Below are 20482 nucleotides of genomic sequence, written 5' to 3' on the forward strand. Positions count from 1 at the left end.
TCATTCAAAGTCGACAAACAAAATAAAACTGTAATAATCTGTGTTGGGTCGTCTTTCCACTTTTCCAACCATCACAACTCTAGTTGTGGTTGACATTAACACATAATTTACCAATTTACATGTGGAAATATGGTGTCTCTATACACACTTAAAGTATTGCTTTTATAAATGGAGTCTGGTAGGTTTAGTACTAGTGACTTCAGAGCTGTTTCTGGTTAAACAGGTCTTAAAGAGGTTTAAAAAGGCCTATTTCTGACGATGCACATTTGCCCCATAGGGTTACATTGCAGCTTGGTCTGTGGCAACCGGTTACAGCATTCATGCTTAATACTGGACCAATTTCTGAGATTGTTTTTCCTATCAGTCACTTAGACACAAAAACATAGTAAAATAGGGTCCAGGTTGAAAAATGTTAATGTTTAATGTCACTGCTGACCAGTTACAGGTCAGAGTGTCTGTTTTGGTTGAGGTCACGTTGTGTGTGTGTGTGTGTGTGTGTGTGTGTGTGTGTGTGTGTGTGTGTGTGTGTGTGTGTGTGTGTGTGTGTGAGAAAAGGGGAAGTAATGTGTGTATATAAACTGATGCTGAAGTCGATCTCATCATCATCTGATTTGACCATCAGAGACTCAACAGACAGACCAACTTCTCTCCTTCATCTGAGCGGTGAGACACACACACACACACACACACACACACACACACACACACACACACACACGCACGCACGCACACACACTTCTTGTTTGTGCAATTTTAGCTGGAGATGCAAAGAATAACATGTTCATTTTTAAAGTCTATACATTTCGTCATACATACTTATCATAAAGTACTTAAATAAACTGTGAGATCATGGAATTATTCCATTTCATTTTACAGATTTCTCTTGTATATTTTTGAAAACATGAAACTATCAAAAGAATTACAAATACAGACTGTGACTTTACATGTCCACTGTAAAAGGTGTATTGTCAGCTACATGTGCTTAAATTATCAAAAGTAAAAGTACTCATAATGCAGAACGGCTTCTTGAATACTTTTTATCTCACGTTTTTTTAAACAGAATGTAGAAGAAGATATGAAAAATATATCTTCTGTTTTAACATAATTTAATTCAACGTTTGGAATATTTTGTCCACATTTGACCATTTGTATTTAACTTTTAATCCCGAATATTCCCCGTGCACAGTGACGGAATATAATGATAAGCTCAACTCACAATCGGATACGATTCACGGTTTTAAGTTCACAATACTATTTACTCCGGATTTTATTTAACAGTATGAGCTGCAGATAAATGACTGAAAATATTCCTTTATTTATGTAAACTGTGCAAAGCAAAGAGTTGTTTTGTCTCTAAGACACGTTTTTTTTTTTTTTTTTTTAAATGAAACTACCCATCAATAAATAGTCATTAAATGAGCTCCACCTTTGCCTGCTGCAACATTAGATTGATGAACACATTAATAATCAATAATTATAATTATAATAGGGATTCGATTTTACGTCGATGATACAATCTCTTCACGTTTGTTTTAACAAATGACTGAAAAATTATTCCTTTATTTACTTTTATTTATAAAAAATTTACTGAAAAATATAATTAGATTTCTGAAAAAACAAAACAAAAGAAAGCAGAAAAAAAGTCTAACAAGTCTACGCATTGGGCCATTTAGAATTGTCATTGCGATACATTTTTTTGTCAACCGGTTGCAATCTTTACACTTTTTTTAATATTTTTGGGGCATTTTAAACCTTTAATTTAGAGGACAGCTGAAGACATGAAAGGGGAGAGAGATGGGGGACGACACGCAGCAAAGGGCCGCAGGTCATTTATACATTATGAGGAGTAAACCTCTACATATGAGTGCGCGCTCTACCAACTGCGCTACCCAGGCACCCAACAATCTTGACCCATTCATGTCCATTTTTAACCGATTCACCATGCATCGGTACATTTCAATATTCAAAGTATTATATATTTCCTGCAGTAAATATGTTTCTCTTTCTGTGCAGTGACTTCAGTGAAACCTCCGGCCATCATGTCTCTCTCAAAGGGGAAGTCACACCACCACAAGGGGCGATACAACGGGAAGGTACTGCACCACTGACAACAAACCCATTACAATTTCAAAAAGAAGAAAGGTCACTCTTCTTGCAAAAAGTTAAAAGAGCCTTTATTTAGAAGGCTTTTTCATATAGAAATTCTTAGTCCATTAATCGAGAAAAATAAAAAAATGTATCAATCGATTATCTTTGCCGCTCTACATCTAAAATTAGCTCCACATTGATGGACTACAACATGGAATTGGTCTTACATGTATTCATTACTCTCTTTCATTATTTCTTTCATTGTTATTTTATTATTTTTTATTTTGTGTTATTTATCTTTAGGTGTCGACCTCCAACCTTGGGCATTCCGGAGAAGATTTTCCAGAGTTTGAGCCTTTTCCTGACGCTCCCACACCCAGAGCACCTGCTGATGACGGCAGTAAGATCCATTTCATTTATCTGTGTTTTTAATCTGTCTGTGATGATGATAATAAAACCATTCTCTGATCAGTGATCAACACCATACAATTCTCGCTTTGCCAGGCCTTCCTCCACAGCGCTGGGGAGGAGGGTCTGGCTAGTCGACACAGCATTCCGAGATGAGAGAAAAACATGCTGTTGTTTATTGGCATTTCTTTACAACAATCACAATCGTCTTGGGCGGTGCTGAGCTCCACACGGAGCCCCGCAAGGAGCCCCGCATGGAGCCCCGCATGGAGCCCCGCATGGAGCCCCGGCGCATCTGCTATATAGCCTCGAGAAGGAACTTGTTTTGGTGGAACATGTGTTTGATCAAAGGTTGTTTTAGTCGTGCAACAGAAAACTCCGATTGGACAGATAGTCTAGCTAGCTGTCTGGATTTACCCTGCAGAGATCTTGAGGAGCAGTTAACCATAGTCCTCGTAAGTCCACCGGAGTTTAGAACGCCAAGACAAAGAAAACAGAAGGTAACTTGACATCGGGCCGAGAAGAAGGACATCCGGGGGTGTAAATAGACCAATAGCATACAAACATGACGTACTCTCCCTTTATTCCTCCCTCTCAGCGTTTCTCTCGGTGCAGAAGGTCAACATGTGTCAGCAGATAAACAGACCACAACACAAGACGGCCTCCTACAACACCCCCAACCTGGTGGTCCGCCGCGGTCAGGAGTTCCTGCTGAGAGTCACCTTCAACCGCCCGCTGGCGCAGAGCGACGACTTCCAGCTCGAGTTCCTGATTGGTGGGTTTCAATTCACAGATTTACAGGTTCTTCCCGTGACGTTTTTCACATGTGTATGGCAAAAGAAGAACATTAAAAACCTGTAACAGTGAACAACCATAACATTTCCATTGTTTTAGACAATGTAAATCAGGCTGCTCTCAGGAACCATTGGTATATATAGCTACTAAAAGTAACGCACTGTAATTCCTATGTATTCCATGTATTTATTACCGTATGCAGCACATTGACTGCTGTTGTAGAAGACTCTGGACCACATAGGGAGGGGTTCGGGGTGGACGGTAGGGCAGGGATAGCGGAGTTTGTGTCCCACGGAAAACTTTCACCCAGGAAACGCGTCCTGAAAATCTTTTTTCTAATCTTAACTTAGTCGCTTGGTGTGGAATTTTAACTGTCGTCGCCAGCTCGCAGTCACCATTTCTCGGCTAATTTGAACCGTATAGACCGCTAAATTTAACTGTCACCTGACTGGCCGACAATCGGCATAATTCCGTAGGATGAATTGTGGGATGGGACACAGATGTACAGAAAAATCCAAGAATAGAATGTGAATTTACATGTGCAGAACAAGAACAAACCCTGTAACTGTGAACAACCATGACATTTCCATTTTTTTTTTACTATTCATGAAGCATTCGTCCATATACTTTAGCTCCGAAAAGTAATGCATTGTAATTCCTACATATTCCATGTATTTATTACTTTATGCAGCACTGCATGTAAAAAGAAATCTTTGAAATTGGTCCAGTATTGAGCAACAACTCTGTGACCAGCAGCCGCGAACCGGTCAAATGGGCCAAATGTGCATCGCCAATTTTGTCCATTAAAAGTGCTGTTTTTTATTCTAAGTGTCTGACTACATTATGGAAAGGCTCTCTACAGAGATAGACCGCTTCTAAAAGAGTAAAAATATCTTTGTTTAACCAGAAACAACTCCAATTATGCTATCCCTAAATCCACCAGACTCCATTTAAAAAAACAATACTGCAAACTGGTGGGTTTAGCGAATGCAATTTTGCGGATTTACTTACTTACTCTTTAACAGAAAGGTTTATATCTGTAAGGAAGCTTTCCATAGTGTTGTCAGACACTTAGAATCAAAGGTTGAGCTTGTCTGTGGTAAAACAAGCACTTTTGTGGACATAAATTGAAGGTGTGCGATTGCCCTATTAACTTACATCATAGCTTGTTTCACCACTGACGACTGCAACAATTTTGCTTAATACTGGACCAATGTCAAAGAATGTTATTCCCATCAGCCACTTAGACACAAAAACAGGTTGAAAAAAACCCTGTTTTAATACCCTTCAACTAGTTGTTTTGGTATCTAAACTTAACTGTCACCGCCACATGACGCTCACCTTTTGTTAGCTAAACTTAACAGCAACGGCTGCTGAAACGACATCAGCCCTGTAGCCGGCTCCCAGTCACCTTTTCTCGACTAAACTTAACTGTCATGTGACTGGACGTCACGTCAAGTTGCCATAATTTCGTAGGATATCATACGAGTTGTTGTGCATACAGTTCAAAAGATTTGCAAAAATTAACGAACACACACACACACACACACACACACACACACAGCTGCTGTGTCGGCTTGATCACAGGAATAAAATGGTTTACGTCCGATATAATATAATATTTTTTTTTTATTCTTTTAACAATTTATTTTTCAAAACCAGTACCAGTTATCAAGTAGAGTACGCTTTTAAAGCTTTTTTAATGTTTTTTTGACAGTCCATTTCTGGATTTTCATCTCCTTGTATCCTTTCCTCATCACGAACCCTCCTCCTCCTCCTCCTCCTCCTCCAGGTGAAAACCCTTCAGCCAGCAGGGGCTCCCTGGTGGTGGTGACCTTCAATTCCCGTCTCGGGGGCCCATGGTCGGGTCGGATTGTGGAGAGTCAGGGTGTAACTGTGACTCTGGGCATCACGCCAACGCCCGACGCCATCGTGGGAAAGTTTCGTATGTACGTGGCCATCGTAGCGGGCACCGGCATGCGGCGAACCAAGAGGAACGCCGCTAGTGACCTGTACGTGCTGTTCAACGCCTGGTGTAAAGGTAGGAACTCCTCTCCTGTCCCCTGAGAGTCACTGTTCACATGTTTCTGTCCTGTCTAGAAAAAAGCAAAGATTAATCGATTAGATGTTAACCATTAAATGAATCACCGTTTATTTTGGGTTAATCGATTAATCAGTTTGAGTCATTATTTATGAAAAGAAAGTAACACTTCTGTGACTGGAGCTTGTTAAATGTGACAATGTTCTAGTTTCTTCACACGTAAACTGAATATGATAGACATTACATTACAATAGACATTGGAGGACATCATCTTGGGCTTAGGGAAACACTGATCCACATTTTTTCCCATTTTCTGACATTTTATAGACCAAAGAACTAACCAATTAATCGAGAAAAGTACAAAGACTTTGTTACTGTAATTACGTACAATTTTCACGCAACTGTACTTTAATTAGTTACTACAATTAACTAAATTAAATGTATCTTTTACTCATACATACATTTCCTCTAAGCATGTTCGTTACTTGTGGTAACGTGGTGCAGATCTGAAATAAAGCTTAATTTTTTTCTGCAAAGAAGGTTCAGTACATCACAGGAGAGTCTGAGAGAAATGCACAAAGAGTGTGGGAGAGCAGTTTTCTTATCTAGTTTCATCAAGGCTGTATGTCAGCGAAGGGCGAGGGGGGTGGGGGTGCAGATCTTAGGACTATCAGGGAATAACAACTTGTGGATTTACAAGGTCAAGGTGCACTTGCACATCATCTACTTTGATACATTCGAGCTGAAAACAGAAACTGTGAGAGATTCACCAAATCTCGTTAAAATCAGAAGAAATTTGTTAGACTGCAAAAAGCAGGTTTGGTGAATCATTGCTCTTAGATTGCAAGTTAGTGCATGCTACCTTTCAGTTGGTTACGTAATGCCTGTTTGTTGCCAAGCGCCAAAACCATAGCCCAAAACCAAAGATGAAGAGGAGGCAGTATAATAACTGATAGCGTCATGGAAGCACCTGCTGCAGGCTCTGCAGCCAACGTAACAGGTGATTGCCATCCAAACGACATTGGTGAACAGGATGGTTTTCTTTTACTTTTACTTCTAAAAATGTATTTTGGTACTTAAGTACAGTAAATATAAGATACTAAGTTTATTGAGTGTCCTGTGGGGTTTCAAGTGTTATTCAGGGAGATCTAGGAAAAACTTTTAAGTAAGTTTATCTATTTTCACAGAGATTTATTGTCGTTTTAATTGACGTTTCCTGTAAATTATGTTTAAAAATGTTTTTGAGAGAGTGAGAGCAGGTTTCTTTCGGTGCCTGTTAATGTTTGTGATAAACGAAAGGTAACGAATAAGATAACGAAGGATGCAGTGTTCCTTTACGTGTTGAGAAAATTCTTCTTCTCTTTAAGCTAAATAAAGCCTTAAAAAGTTTTATACTATAAAGACATGATGCAACACAAAACACACATACACAAAACTCTTCTAAATCTTTCTTCAAGCAGCTTTCATGTTTCAGAGAATTGAATTTGAAAGTTTAATGTTTTGTTTCTGATAAGGGGTATTAAAAACTCTCGGTCTGTCTCTCTTTGCAGATGATGCGGTGTTTCTTGCTAATGAAGCAGAGCGGAACGAGTACGTCCTCAACGACCATGGTGTGATGTATCAGGGATCATTTGAGGCTGTGACAACCCGTGACTGGGTTTATGGACAGGTTAGTCTGGATCAACAGAGGAACACTGCCACGATAAGCCTGAAAAGCCGGATATCCGGAGTGTGTGCGTTACTTGGAACTGTGTGTTACGGATTGTATATACCCAGGTCAGCATTTACCCATCTGCTCTCTCAGAGTCTCTGCACCATCATTGCAGCCGGGGAAAGCTGTAACAACACTGTATAGCGGCACTTTTTTACCTATTCATAATATAATTGAGTCTTCACAACCCTACATTTTCCAACCCTACAAACACAGTTTGTAATACGGGCTGTGTGCATTTCTCTGTGGTTTGAGTGTTTTGAACCTTGACTGCTTCATAATTAAAGAAGACATTTTACTTCATAATATGGAAACTTTAAAGAAATACAAACAGCCAGGAGCATTTTTTTCCTCCTATCCCAGAATGTATCTGTGTTTTCTTACTGCAGTTTGAGCGCGGCATTTTGGATGCCTGTATTTACATCCTGGATGCGTCTCAGATGCCGATCAATGACCGAGGCAACATCATCAAAGTGATCAGGATAGGATCCGCAATGGTGAGAAAAGAAACGTTTACATGCCTGACATTTTTGCTGTTTTAGATCAGCCAGCTTGGTCCAGAGTGAAATATCTCAACAGCTGTAGGATGGATTCTTAAAAAACTTGGTTCAGAAATTTCTGATCACCCAGAGAATGACGCTGATGATTCCCTGACCTTTCTCTTCCCCTCAGATTAACTCTAAGGATGATAATGGCGTGTGTGTTGGGAACTGGAGTGATGACTACTCAATGGGCAGGTCCCCGACATCTTGGACAGGCAGCGTCCAGATCCTTCTGCAGTACGCCAAAACCGGAGTCCCGGTCGGCTACGCCCAGTGCTGGGTGTTTGCTGGAGTCTTCAACACCTGTAAGAGCATGCACTGTTTCCAGGATATACTTGTCAAGCTGTCATGTCAAGACTTTCAGATAACTTTATGTGTAGATGGCCTACCGGGCCAAGACCCAAAGGTTGTTTTAACAACCACATAGAGACCCAAAACAAAAACAGAGGCCGCAAACAACTGCAAAGAGACAAAACTACTAAAAACGGACTACAAAATGACTACAAAGTATTGCAAAACAACCACAAACAGACTCAAAACAACCGCAAAGAGACAAAAGACAACTACAAAGTGACAAATGACTACAAAAAGTCCTGTGTCTTTTGTGTCAAATATTTATCTGAAAAGTCACTACAACTGAAATACATGCAGTGGAGTTAAGACTACAGTATTACAATAATACAGGATTACATATAACTTGACTTCTCATATATATATAATTTTTTAACTATATTTAAATGGAGCAGAGTCATGAGTGTGTTTTATGAAAGTGACACACCATTAACCATGTGATATTAGTTGATAGCATGAAATATTTGATAATTTCAATATTTCATATCTCTTCAGTCCTACGTGCCCTCGGCATCCCGGCAAGGCCCATCACCAACTTTGTTTCAGCTCACGACAGCAACGGCAACCTAAAGATCGAATTCATCCGCCTGCCTGATGGCTCGCCAGACGACAGCAACACCACGGACTCCATCTGGTCAGTCATCCCTGTTGCTAGGAGACCACCAGGGCAGAAACTAGTCCATTCGAAATGTCTCAACTTATCCTGTGCACATTTTGACAGTCATGATTTAAACCAGAAAATTTAAACCTCATATACTCCAATAAAATTACTCAAATTTGTACTAAAGGAAATGTACTTTAGTACTTTCCACCACAAAGACACAAAATGACTACAAAGAGACGCAAAGAGACTACAAAGTGACAGAAACGTACCACAAAAAAAAATGAGTACAGTGAGCCACAAACTAACTACAAAGTGATGCAAACGTCTACAAATCACAGAGACACAAAAGGAAAACAAAGAGACATAACTAGATGTAGACAAGTCACCATTACAGCGGCGGCACCTCACAATTAGCAAAAAATGGATCTATCCATGAATCCATCTATCCATCCATCTATCGTGATCCGCGGGGGCAGTAGCTCCAGCAGGGGACTCAAATCTTTCCTTTCTTGAGCCACATTAACCAGTTATAACAGGGTAAAATACCTTAAATTTGTACTTACGTACAGTACTTGAGTACCATGTTCGTAGATAAGGCGTCTTCCTGGCACTTAGATGGTCCAAATACTGCAGTTTCTTTACTGTGTAAGATCTGTGACAATGACTCTTTTTTGGATGGGAGCGTAATCACATATCACATTAAGATATTAGAACATATATATATATATATATACCACAAACCACAGATATATATAAATCTGTGGTTTGGCTGACTAAACACATGTACAAAAAGGTGTACTGACAGCACGTCTCTGTAGGAACTACCACTGCTGGAACGAGGTGTTCATTACGCGCGACGACCTGCCGCCCGGCCTCGGAGGATGGCAGGTGGTGGACGCCACGCCCCAGGAGACCAGCGATGGTAGGACAGACAGACACAGACAGAGAATGACGGACGGATCAACAGATAGCTGGATGCTAAACATGATGTTTGTTTTACAGGATATTATCGCTGCGGTCCAGCTTCAATGACCGCCGTCAAGGAAGGTCTGCTCTGTCACCCGTTTGATTCAGGGTTCGTCTTCGCTGAGGTTAGTTTCTTTCTTTATTTCTTTAAAGGCCTCGTGAAGTGAAAAATGCATTTTCCCAGTGTTAAAGCCTGCGTCCCTAAAATAAATGTTCATTTATCTATTGTTGTTGTTTTATATTTGTAAAAACTATACTGTATATATATTTTTAAATTATAATCATGGTCCGTTCTCTTCCTGTGAAAAGTTTGGAGTAGTGATTGTTGGAAAAGTGAAAAGATGAGCCAAAACGGATTTTCATAGTTTTATTTACGTTCTGTTAACTTTGAATTCAGTGTATTTTACGATGCACAATTTTTCGGATGTTTTTATGTTTAAAAAAAGGATCTTACTCTTTAACAGAAAGGTTGACCTCCTTAGATTAATAAATAGATTATAAGATTATAATATCTGAGCCTGTCAGTGGCAAAACAAGCACTTTTGTGAAGGTAAATACAAGCTGCACGATTGCCCAATTAACTTACATTGTAGCTCGTTTTGCTGCTGCAGACTACAACGGTCTTGCTTAATACTGGACCAATGTCAAAGACTGTTGTTCCCATCAGCCACTTAGACACAGAAACATAAGGTTGTGAGAAGTCCTCTGCAACAGATAACAGGCTTTCTTTCTGTGGTTCCATGTTAGCTGCTGTCACTCTGGCGGGGGAGGGTGGAGCGCAACGCCCACGCAGTGCTATTGGTTACTTTAAACGGCAATCAATATCCGAGACGAGTCCCTACCTAGCTTTGTGTTTTTTACAGGAAACACGTAAACATGCGGAAAGAAATGGTGCTCCGACTTCCTTTTCATGAGGCCTGTCACTGCCCGATGTGAGTTGAGCGCAGATGTGAGTTGTGCATGCTCAGATTTAAACGGTTTACGGCATAACGTGTCATACTGAAATTTGTGGAATCCGTAAAATAATAAACTTTTGTCATTACGAACAATAACAGAAGAGGGAAATCATTTCAACAACGCTTTAGCTATCTATGATTGTTTGATAGCTAACGTTAGCTCAAAACGGCATTCAAGTGACAGCCTTTGTTGTGTTTGATTGCTAACTTGTAGCCAGCAGTGAACGAAATTTGTTATGTAGGTCCATTTTTATTGTATTGACATTACAGAAGTCTCTCGTTAGCAGGTTCTTTTGGCTACTTGTCGCAAAGTGACGCATGCGCATCGGGCAGTGACAAGGCCTTTAGGAACAATCAATGGAAGAAGTAATGACATCGTATGCTAAGGATAGGGTAGGAAAGGGGGCATTGTGGTTAGAATGAGGGAAGCACTTTTTGCAAATGTTGGAATATTGAGAATTTTTACTTTTCAGATTCCATCTTTGGGGTAGATCCTATTTCATTTCTATGCGTAATCTCGAATGTTTCCACGTCTAAAGGTTTTTCAATTGAAAGGGTATTAGTTTGTTTTTTAAATGTTTTGAACATTTTATGCATGATATTTTTCTTTACTTACTTTAGCGAGATAATTAAGCAATATCTCATGATAGGGTGAAGTATGTTGCGATTTTATGACAGCTAAGGGGCGTTGTTCGGCCTGACGCAAAGCCATTGCGTATGGCAATATGAATTTATATTCCCATTCCAATATAAACATTTTTTTTTGCCAACGCCAAAGATTCTCTATAACTAAAGAGAACACATTACATCCTGCACCAGCGGTATTAAACACTACACATTTTCTGTCTAAATTGTCATCATATCGGTGTTTCCTCCAGGTGAACAGTGACGTCATCTTCTACCAGCAGGATCGCTATGGGACTCTGACTCCGTACAAGGTGAAAAAGGATTACATCGGAAAGGCTGTTTACACCAAATCTTTGGGCAGCAACTCACCGAACAACATCACACAGTACTACAAGTACACTCAAGGTAACACACACACACTTTTCAAATTATAACAAAACAATAAGATGAGACTTATCTTATTAGTTTAAACGCACAAGTGAGAATCAAGATCTTTATGACATGGATACACTGCCGTTTTTGTCCACAGGGAACGCCAAAATTAACACAAAATAAAAGTTTGTTGTAGTTGCTTTAATGGCAGGGTTTGTTGAAAAGCTAGCAAGTTATGAAAGTAGCATCTCCTCTGGGCTCTGTCTAACCCCTCCTCCCGCCCACACACAGATATCCATAGAAACAAAAATCCCCCCCCACCCCAACAGAAAAAGGGCAACAGTGGCGTCAATTTCTATGCCTGTCAACTGCCTCAGCAGTCGCCACTGCTGAATAGCTATGCCAATGTTTACTCTAGTTTGTCATCTAGCTGTATCTGGATCCCTTTAAAGTCACCGCCTTTTTCAGCTTGAATCTCCTTTCTTTGAGTTTTCACCTCCCTTAGCACAATATTTTCCTGTGTGTGAGTAAAGTACAAGTACTGTAAATTTGTGCAGCAGCTTTGTTTGTAGATACTGCGTCTTTCACTTGATTAAAGACTTGAGCGGGTCGGGAGACGTTGGAGTCGGTGGTGAATTGATTTTTGTCTGCAGGTAGTGAAGAGGACAACAGGACTAAGGACCGGGCGAAGGATTACGGCATGGAGATGGATCAATCCGAGCTGCCTGACACCACACTGTCGATCAGTATTAACGCCAGACAGGTAACACACCTGTCTTTCAGTAATGAACATTATGGGTGTCTTGATTTCAAATCAAAAATGTATTTGATTAACAATATCAATGAAGGATTGGCGATTCCCTGTATTTTTTTCTCTCTCCACCCCCGTCTACTTCGCATGTCTGGAAAAAACTGACTTTTGGTAACATGCAGCTAAAGACACAAAGTAACGGTAGCTTAGTGGTAGCCAGCAGCTGCAATTTTCCAGACACCATGGCCACTGTCGGAGTCAGAGATGACGAAGAAATAACAGAACTGGAAAATCCTCCTGCTTCCCTGAAGTCCCCCTTGTGACATTTTGCCATCCCTGTGTTAAGTTATGGAAACAAACAACGAGGTAAAGCAGGTGGGCTCTGGCAGGACTACATGGTGCATTCAGGTTCATCTTGTAAACTCAGAGAAACTCAAACTGTTGCAAAGTACCCTTCTGCCATCTAGTGGCTCTTAGTGTGGCATTGCTGAAATAAAAATGTTTAAATCAAATCATATATATATGCATATACACTCACCTAAAGGATTATTAGGAACACCTGTAAGATTTCTCGTTAATGCAATTGTCTAATCAACCAATCACACGGCAGCTGATTCAATACATTTAGGGGTGTGGTCCAGGTCTAGCCAATCTCCTGAACTCAAACTGAATATCAGAATGGGAAAGAAAGGTGATCTAAGCAACTTTGAGCGTGGCATGGTTGTTGGTGCCAGACAGGCTGGTTTGAGTATTGCACAATCTGCTCAGTTACTGGGATTTTCACGCACAACCATTTCTAGGGTTTACAAAGAATGGTCTGAAAAATGAAAAATATCCAATATGCGGCAGTCCTGTGGGCGAAAATGCCTTGTTGATGCTACAGGTCAGAGGAGAATGGGCCGACTGATTCCAGCTGATGGAAGATCAATTTTGACTCAAATAACCACTCGTTACAACCTAGGTATGCAGCAAAGCATTTGTGAAGCCATAACACGCACAACGTTGCCTGGTCTGAGGAGTCTTGATTTCTGTTGAGACATTCAGAATTTGGCGTGAACAGAATGAGAACATGGATCCATCATGCCTTGTTACCACTGTGGTGGTGGTGATGTAATGGTGTGGGGAATGTTTTCTTGGCACTCTTGAAGCCCCTTAGTACCAATTGGGCATCATTTAAATGCCACAGCCTACCTGAGCATTGTTTCTGACCATGTCCATCCCTTTATGACCACCATGTACCCATCCTTTGATGGCTGCTTCCAGCAGGATAATGCACCATGTCACAAAGCTTGAATCATTTCAAATTGGTTTCTTGAACATGACAATGAGTTCACTGTACTCAAATGGCCCCCACAGTCACCAGATCTCAACCCAATAGAACATCTTTGGGATGTGGTGGAACGGGAGCTTCGTGCCCTGGATGTGCATCCCACAAATCTCCATCAACTGCAAGACCCTATCCTATCAATATGGGCCAAGATTTCTAAAGAATGCTTCCAGCACCTTGTTGAATCAATGCCACAAAGAATTAAGGCAGTTCTGAAGGCGAAAGGGGGTCAGACACGGTATTAGTAGGGTGTTCCTAATAATCCTTTAGGTGAGTGTATTTGCCAGCATATATTTACATGTAAATGGATGAATTAAGGGTTTATTACAACCAAACCAGAGTGGTGATTTTAGAGATGTTTCATGTTAAACAAAAATGATCTTGCTCTTTAACAAATAGGTCTATCTCCGTAGGGATCCTTTCAACAATGTTGTCAAGACACTTAAAATAATAATCGGAGCCTGTCAGTGGCAAAAACAGCATGTTTTGTGGATGGAAATTAATGGCGCGCAATTGCCCATTAACGTTATATTGCATCTTGTTTTGAATCTTGCATTAAGCAAGACCAATTGTTGTTCACATCAGTCTCTTAAACAAAAACACAGGAAAATAGGGTCCAGGTTGAAAAGAAATTTAAAGTGGCCTTTAAGTACAAATTTAATGTACTTGTACTCTCCTCCCTTCTCTCCAGGTCAACCTGAGTCAGGACGTCAACCTACAGGTGGATTTCCACAACCCCAGTGATGTCCCCAAAACCATCCAAGCCAACCTGGCCTGTTCCTTCATCTTCTACACCGGAGTCAGAGCCAGTCACTTAAAATATCACAACTTCACCATCACCGTGCCAGCCACTCAGAGTGAGCGATGTCAGAGAGGAAATAGTGTTTGTGTTTATCAGAGATAACCTCTGTTACAGTCTCTGTGTGTGTGTGTGTTGCAGTGAAGAGTGAGATGGTGAAGATCACAGCTGATGAGTACATGCCATATTTGGGCACTCAGCGTTGCCTGCACTTTGTCGTGACTGGACAGACTGAGGACGAATCAGTGACCGCCCTCAAGGTGCTCGAGCTGCAGATCCCGACGCTCACCGTGACGGTAAAACTCGTGTCAGGGTTGAAAATCGGCCACTTTCCCTCTTTAGGATTTAGGACATTATGGCCTTTATTCACAGCCTAAATATGTAACCTCTCTGGTTCTATGGCAATTTCTGAGCCTCAAAGTCGGCAAATCTGCCAAATTCTGCTTTGAGTGTCGCACAACTGCAGTCTGTAAAACAGTTTCCCGTCTTTTTGGTTTGGCTCACATCTAGGCGGGCCAAAATCTATTGTGAACATAAATTGATATGCGGCCCGGATCAAAATTTACGAGGGGCCGGATTTGGCCCGGGGGCCTCGAGTTTGACACATGTGGTGTAAGGTATTTTGCTGTGCTACCTCTGTTAATTGTTAAGAAGAAATTAAGACATAGAGCTTTTATTGTGACGGGAAAATCAGAAGTGGTAAAATGCTGTAATGAGTAGCCGTTGACTGTGTTGTTCATTACTAAAGAGAGACGTGCAGTGCCGTCTTGGTTCCGGCATTGGACGTCCAGGTTTCTTTATTTTATAGTCGAGCCAGAGTCTGGCCGATGTAATAAACCCTCGGTATTAGAGCAGTGCCATTAAAACCGTAGGGACACTGGTATTCATTTTTTATAGTTGATGTTCTCAGCTTGTGTTGTTGTTCTATTACTACTACATCTTCTTCTGTGTTTCCAGCTGAGTGGCTTGCCTCAGGTGCAGCAGGACATGTTTGCCAACGTTACCTTCACCAACCCCTTCAACTTCGCCCTGAAGGCCTGTAGGCTGGCCATGGAAGGAGCTGGACTCATGAGCGAGAAGACACATTTCTACGAGTACACACCCACACACACACACACACACATACAAATGTGATATAGAAGTGAAGTCAAAACACCTCGATCGCCCCCCCCCCTGGGGACTGGCTGCAGTATAGGTCATAAGTCCCGACCCCCCATGTTAGCAGATGGGACATGGGCCAAACTAAAAAAATCAAAGTAAACGTCAAATAACATTTTTCCCAAAGATGGTTTCTGTCATTTTAGGTAGTTCTGATCACGCTGATGTTCGTTCCAAGTGTTGATTTTTCTGATCAGTCTGGTTTTCATAAGGGCTGTCAGAATGAACACCATAACGGGTTAGTGCTCATTCCTTTGAACGCCACAGATTTTTTGACACAGGATTAACGCATGCTGTTGAATTTAGTATCACAAGAGGTATCGTTAATCCTTTTTTTAAGGAAACATGAAGTTAAATGGCTGTCCTGATAAGCTAAGTTAAGCTAGTGCTAGTTTGTGTCAGGTAAAGTATTTGTTATTTAGGTGATTAGTAATAGATCCTGAAAATGCTGTTTGTCGGGTATTATTAAAGCAGCAGCTCGGTGGCTCGAGTGGCTAGTCAATCCCCATAGACCTCCATGGTAAAAAATGCAAACTTTTACAGCATAAATAAACATGTTTACAGACTTTGGTTTCTATTCAATTTTCCCCTTTGACACTTCATGACGACTGTATGAGGGGTGATGTTTTAAATTACTCACCCATTTAAATTATACTAAGGCTTAAAGTTGTGTTACTATCGACACTAAATAAGATATTTTGCTAAGAAAAGCTGCATTTTCCATTTAACCAAGTATCCTGCATCATAAATACATAGCATTTTTAGCAAGGCAAAATGCTTAACAATCGTTTGAAAATGTAGCAAGAAATTATGATTTTAATTGTGGATAGACCTCCTGCCTTGATAAAAACATGCTTTAGGAGGCACGGCTTGTCTGTCCCAAAATTGTGGCCGCATCTACGTATTGCTCTAATGAACAGCAGCGGCCAGTGTGGTATGTATATATATATATACATACATACATACATTACAGGCCAAAAGTTTGCACATACCTTCTCATTCAATGTGTTTCCTTTATTTTCATGACTATTTACATTGTAGATTCTCACTGAAGGCATCAAAACTATGAATGAACACATATGGAATTATGTACTTAACAAAAAAGTGTGAAATAACTGAAAACATGTCTTATATTTTAGATTCCTCAAAGTAGCCACCCTTTGCTTTGATTACTGCTTTCCACACTCTTGGCATTCTGTTGATGAGCTTCAAGAGGTAGTCACCTGAAATGGTTTTCCAACAGTCTTGAAGGAGTTCCCAGAGATGCTTAGCACTTGTTGGCCCTTTTGCCTTCACTCTGCGGTCCAGCTCACCCCAAACCATCTTGATTGGGTTCAGGTCCGGTGACTGTGGAGGCCAGGTCATCTGGCGCAGCACTCCATCACTCTCCTTCTTGATCAAATAGCCCTTACACAGCCTGGAGGTGTGTTTGGGGTCATTGTCCTGTTGAAAAATAAATGATGGTCCAACTAAATGCAAACCGGATGGGATGGCATGTCGCTGAAGAATGCTGTGGTAGCCATGCTGGTTCAGTATGCCTTCAATTTTGAATAAATCTCCAACAGTGTCACCAGCAAAGCACCCCCACCCCATCACACCTCCTCCTCCATACTTCACTGGTGGGAACCAGGCATGTAGAATCCATCCGTTCACCTTTTCTGTGTCGCACAAAGACACAGCGGTTGGAACCAAAGATCTCAAATTTGGACTCATCAGACCAAAGCACAGATTTCCACTGGTCTAATGTCCATTCCTTGTGTTTCTTGGCCCAAACAAATCTCTTCTGCTTGTTGCCTCTCCTTAACAGTGGTTTCCTAGCAGCTACTTGACCATGAAGGCCTGATTCGCGCAGTCTCCTCTTAAAAGTTGTTCTAGAGATGTGTCTGCTGCTAGAACTCTGTGTGGCATTCATCTGGTCTCTAATCGAAGCTGCTGTTAACTTGCAATTTCTGAGGCTGGTGACTCGGATGAACTTATCCTCAGCAGCAGAGGTGACTCTTGGGCTTCCTTTCCTGGTGCAGTCCTTGTGTGAACCAGTTTCGTTGTAGTGCTTGATGGTTTTTGCGACTGCACTTGGGGACACATTCAAAGTTTTCACAATTTTCCAGACTGACTGACCTTCATTTGTTAAAGTAATGATGGCCACTCGTTTCTCTTTACTTAGCTGATTGGTTCTTGCCATAATATGAATTCTAACAGTTGTCCAATAGGGCTGTCGGCTGTGTATCAACCTGACTTCTGCACAACACAACTGATGGTCCCAACCCCATTAATAAGGGAAAAAAATTCCACTAATTTACCCTGACAAGGCACACCTGTGAAGTGAAAACCATTTCAGGTGACTACCTCATGAAGCTCATTGAGAGAACACGAAGGGTTTGCAGCGCTATCAAAAAAGCAAAGGGTGGCTACTTTGAGCAATCTAAAATATAAGACATGTTTTCAGTTATTTCATACTTTTTTGTTAAGTACATAATTCCATATGTGTTCATTCATAGTTTTGATGCCTTCAGTAAGAATCTACAATGTAAATAGTCATGAAAATAAAGATATATATATATATATATATATATATATGGCAGCGCCCGTATCCGGGATATTTTGGCTTCACTTTTGTACAGTGAGAAGAAGTGGAGACGTGTCGTCCATCTATATCTACCCGTGCACCTGTGTGTGTGTTTCAGAGTCATTGAGCCTCAGGCTTCGATCTCCTGGACGGAGTCGTTCAACCCTCGGCTGGACGGAAAGCGCTGCATTGTGGCGGTGATGGACTGCAGCAACCTCTGTGAGGTAACCTCCACACCTTCCTCTATCATATTACCAGCAGTGGAATGTACCAACAATCACTCAAGTACTGTATGACGTAACTGTGTTCAAGTTCAGACACTCTCAGTTGGCCATATCCGGACACAGTCATACTCACACAGTCAAATATACAGTATGTACAAAAACATTTACATGTCTAATTAGTATGCAAAAGTGACTTTGGTGAGAGACAGCAGTAAGAAGGCTTGGGCGAGGCTCAGGTGGCGCTATAACTTTACATTCAGCTTTTACTGCATCATTTGGAGTTGTTGAAGCATGCCATTTCATTGTGAAGAACAGAAGTACGGTCCTGGACATGTTGACATCATTAATCATGTTGTTGTGGAAGTTTCCTTTGCAGCAGGGGGGGTAGAGTACAGTACATGTACATGTGTGCTGCAATTCAGCCAAACAGTCATGTGGCTCACCTTCCCCTGGTGTAGGCATGAGAGAAGCAGGGTTAAGAGTAGTACAACGCTTAACAGTTACATTTGGCATATCAAGAAGACAGGTGTGATATCTCAGATAACGTGCTGCAGACAAATGGGAAGATTTTTGCTCGAGTAGAATCAGAGAGACAGCATGTGGGACTAGCAGTGTGAGAGGGGCGTAGCCCACAATGTCCCTGAAGGCAGCCAAAGCTTTTTCAGCAGCTGCTACAGCTCTGAGACAAAGCGGAAGACCCGCAGCAACAGGGTCTAATTTTGCGGAGAAATAGGCTACCGGTCGGAGTCTGTCCCCGTGCGGCTGGAGAAGGACAGACGGCATGCATCCTAAGCGTTCATCCACTGTCTGAGTGAAAGGAAGGTTAGGGTTAGGCAAACCTAAAGTTGGAGGACTCTAGAAGGCCATTTTGAGGTTTACAAAAGCCTGATCAGCCTCCACATTCCATGTCATGCGATCATGCGCAGTCAGATTTTTACCGTGAATCAGATCGGCTAGCGGCTGTACTAGCTGAGCGTAGTTTGGGATGAAAACACGACAATAAGAACACATGCCCAAAATCGACATCATTTGTTTCTTAGTCACAGGTTTAGGGAGGGAAACTATTGCCTCAATGCGAGATGGTGACAAGGTTTTCCCTGCTGCAGAGATGTCATGGCCCAAAAAATGAACATCTTCTTTCACGAATTGTAATTTTGAAAGGCTGGCTTTGTGGCCTTCGGCTGCAAGATGTTTTAACAATGCAATAGTGTCGTGCTTGCACTGTTCCTTTGTGGGACTCCCCACTAGACAGTCATCTACGTATTGTAAAAGACCGGACCTAGGTGAAAGGGTCAAACTTTCAAGGCTCTCTCTTAGAGCATCATTGTAGATTTTTTGAAAAATGGGTGTGCGCACGGGAGAATCTGGACACGGAATAATTACCCCAGCGGCCAATTAGGAGTTAAAAACAGGTCTGATTCCGTCGATTGCTTCCTGTTTTAGTGGGTACTGATGTTTTTGGGGCCTGAAGTCCGAACGCGGTGTGATGACCACAGGCTGGCAGTTTTTAATCAAACCCACATCATATTTGTGCGCTGCCCAGAGGTGGCTCGGCACCTGAGAAAGCAGAGGAGAAATGTCAGTGGGCAAAATACCTCCTGTGCTTTGTAGGTAACTGTGTGTTGCAGACACAGGATTACTCAACTGGTAAACGCTGTGTGTGCAAGACACCTGAAATGATAAAAATCTCCTGCAACACCCCGTCGAGGGAGAAAAGGAGATTCCGGTATCCGCGGTGTCAGTCCAGTCAGTCAGTTTGTCACAGTCCAGTACAAAAAGTCCCAAGTCTCTCCATTGATCGTTTGGAGATTTACACAAAGAAATATGAGCATGTGAGTGAGGGACACGGAAAAACTTTCTCTGTTCATCCGTCAAGTTCACTGATATTGCACATTTGTTATCATGCCAATACAGATAAGTACACTCAAGCTCATCATTTAGGTCAGCAAAAAAATTATCAGTGTATTCCTCATCTAGGTCTGGTGCAGCAAAAGAAGTACAGTGTAAATCTGATGACTGCATGACCTCAGCTGTGGTGGACACAAAGCCTCGTGCTTCTGTCAGTAAATCTTCAGCCTGACAGAGGGAAACCCACCATTGAAAAATATACAAAGATGTGTGTGTGGGTTCTGACATAAAAACGTCAGACATGTTGTCTTTACTAAGACGTATGACTTTGAGACCGGTTGATGTTGG

The 20482-nt window shown here is 41.4% G+C and overlaps 2 protein-coding genes across 2 annotated transcripts in view; one reads left to right on the forward strand and one right to left on the reverse strand.

The window, feature by feature from the left end:
* Nucleotides 1-20482, reverse strand: part of LOC114550677 (zinc finger protein 2 homolog) — a 393410-nt gene that overhangs the window by 162472 nt on the left and 210456 nt on the right. The gene's annotated exons all lie outside the window — the stretch shown is intronic.
* Nucleotides 1-20482, forward strand: part of LOC114550698 (coagulation factor XIII A chain) — a 144070-nt gene that overhangs the window by 119623 nt on the left and 3965 nt on the right. The window contains exons 2-17 of the mRNA XM_028571470.1: nt 2014-2093; nt 2392-2488; nt 3095-3271; nt 5084-5332; nt 6883-7001; nt 7433-7540; nt 7716-7890; nt 8432-8570; nt 9359-9462; nt 9543-9631; nt 11341-11494; nt 12115-12224; nt 14231-14396; nt 14480-14634; nt 15296-15432; nt 18181-18286. Of these exons, the coding sequence (XP_028427271.1) occupies nt 2014-2093; nt 2392-2488; nt 3095-3271; nt 5084-5332; nt 6883-7001; nt 7433-7540; nt 7716-7890; nt 8432-8570; nt 9359-9462; nt 9543-9631; nt 11341-11494; nt 12115-12224; nt 14231-14396; nt 14480-14634; nt 15296-15432; nt 18181-18286 (2165 nt within the window). The remainder of the gene's footprint in view (nt 1-2013; nt 2094-2391; nt 2489-3094; nt 3272-5083; nt 5333-6882; nt 7002-7432; nt 7541-7715; nt 7891-8431; nt 8571-9358; nt 9463-9542; nt 9632-11340; nt 11495-12114; nt 12225-14230; nt 14397-14479; nt 14635-15295; nt 15433-18180; nt 18287-20482) is intronic.

The sequence above is a fragment of the Perca flavescens genome, chromosome 24 (genome assembly GCF_004354835.1).
Source record: "Perca flavescens isolate YP-PL-M2 chromosome 24, PFLA_1.0, whole genome shotgun sequence".
In the NCBI taxonomy this organism is placed as follows: Eukaryota; Metazoa; Chordata; class Actinopteri; order Perciformes; family Percidae; genus Perca; species Perca flavescens.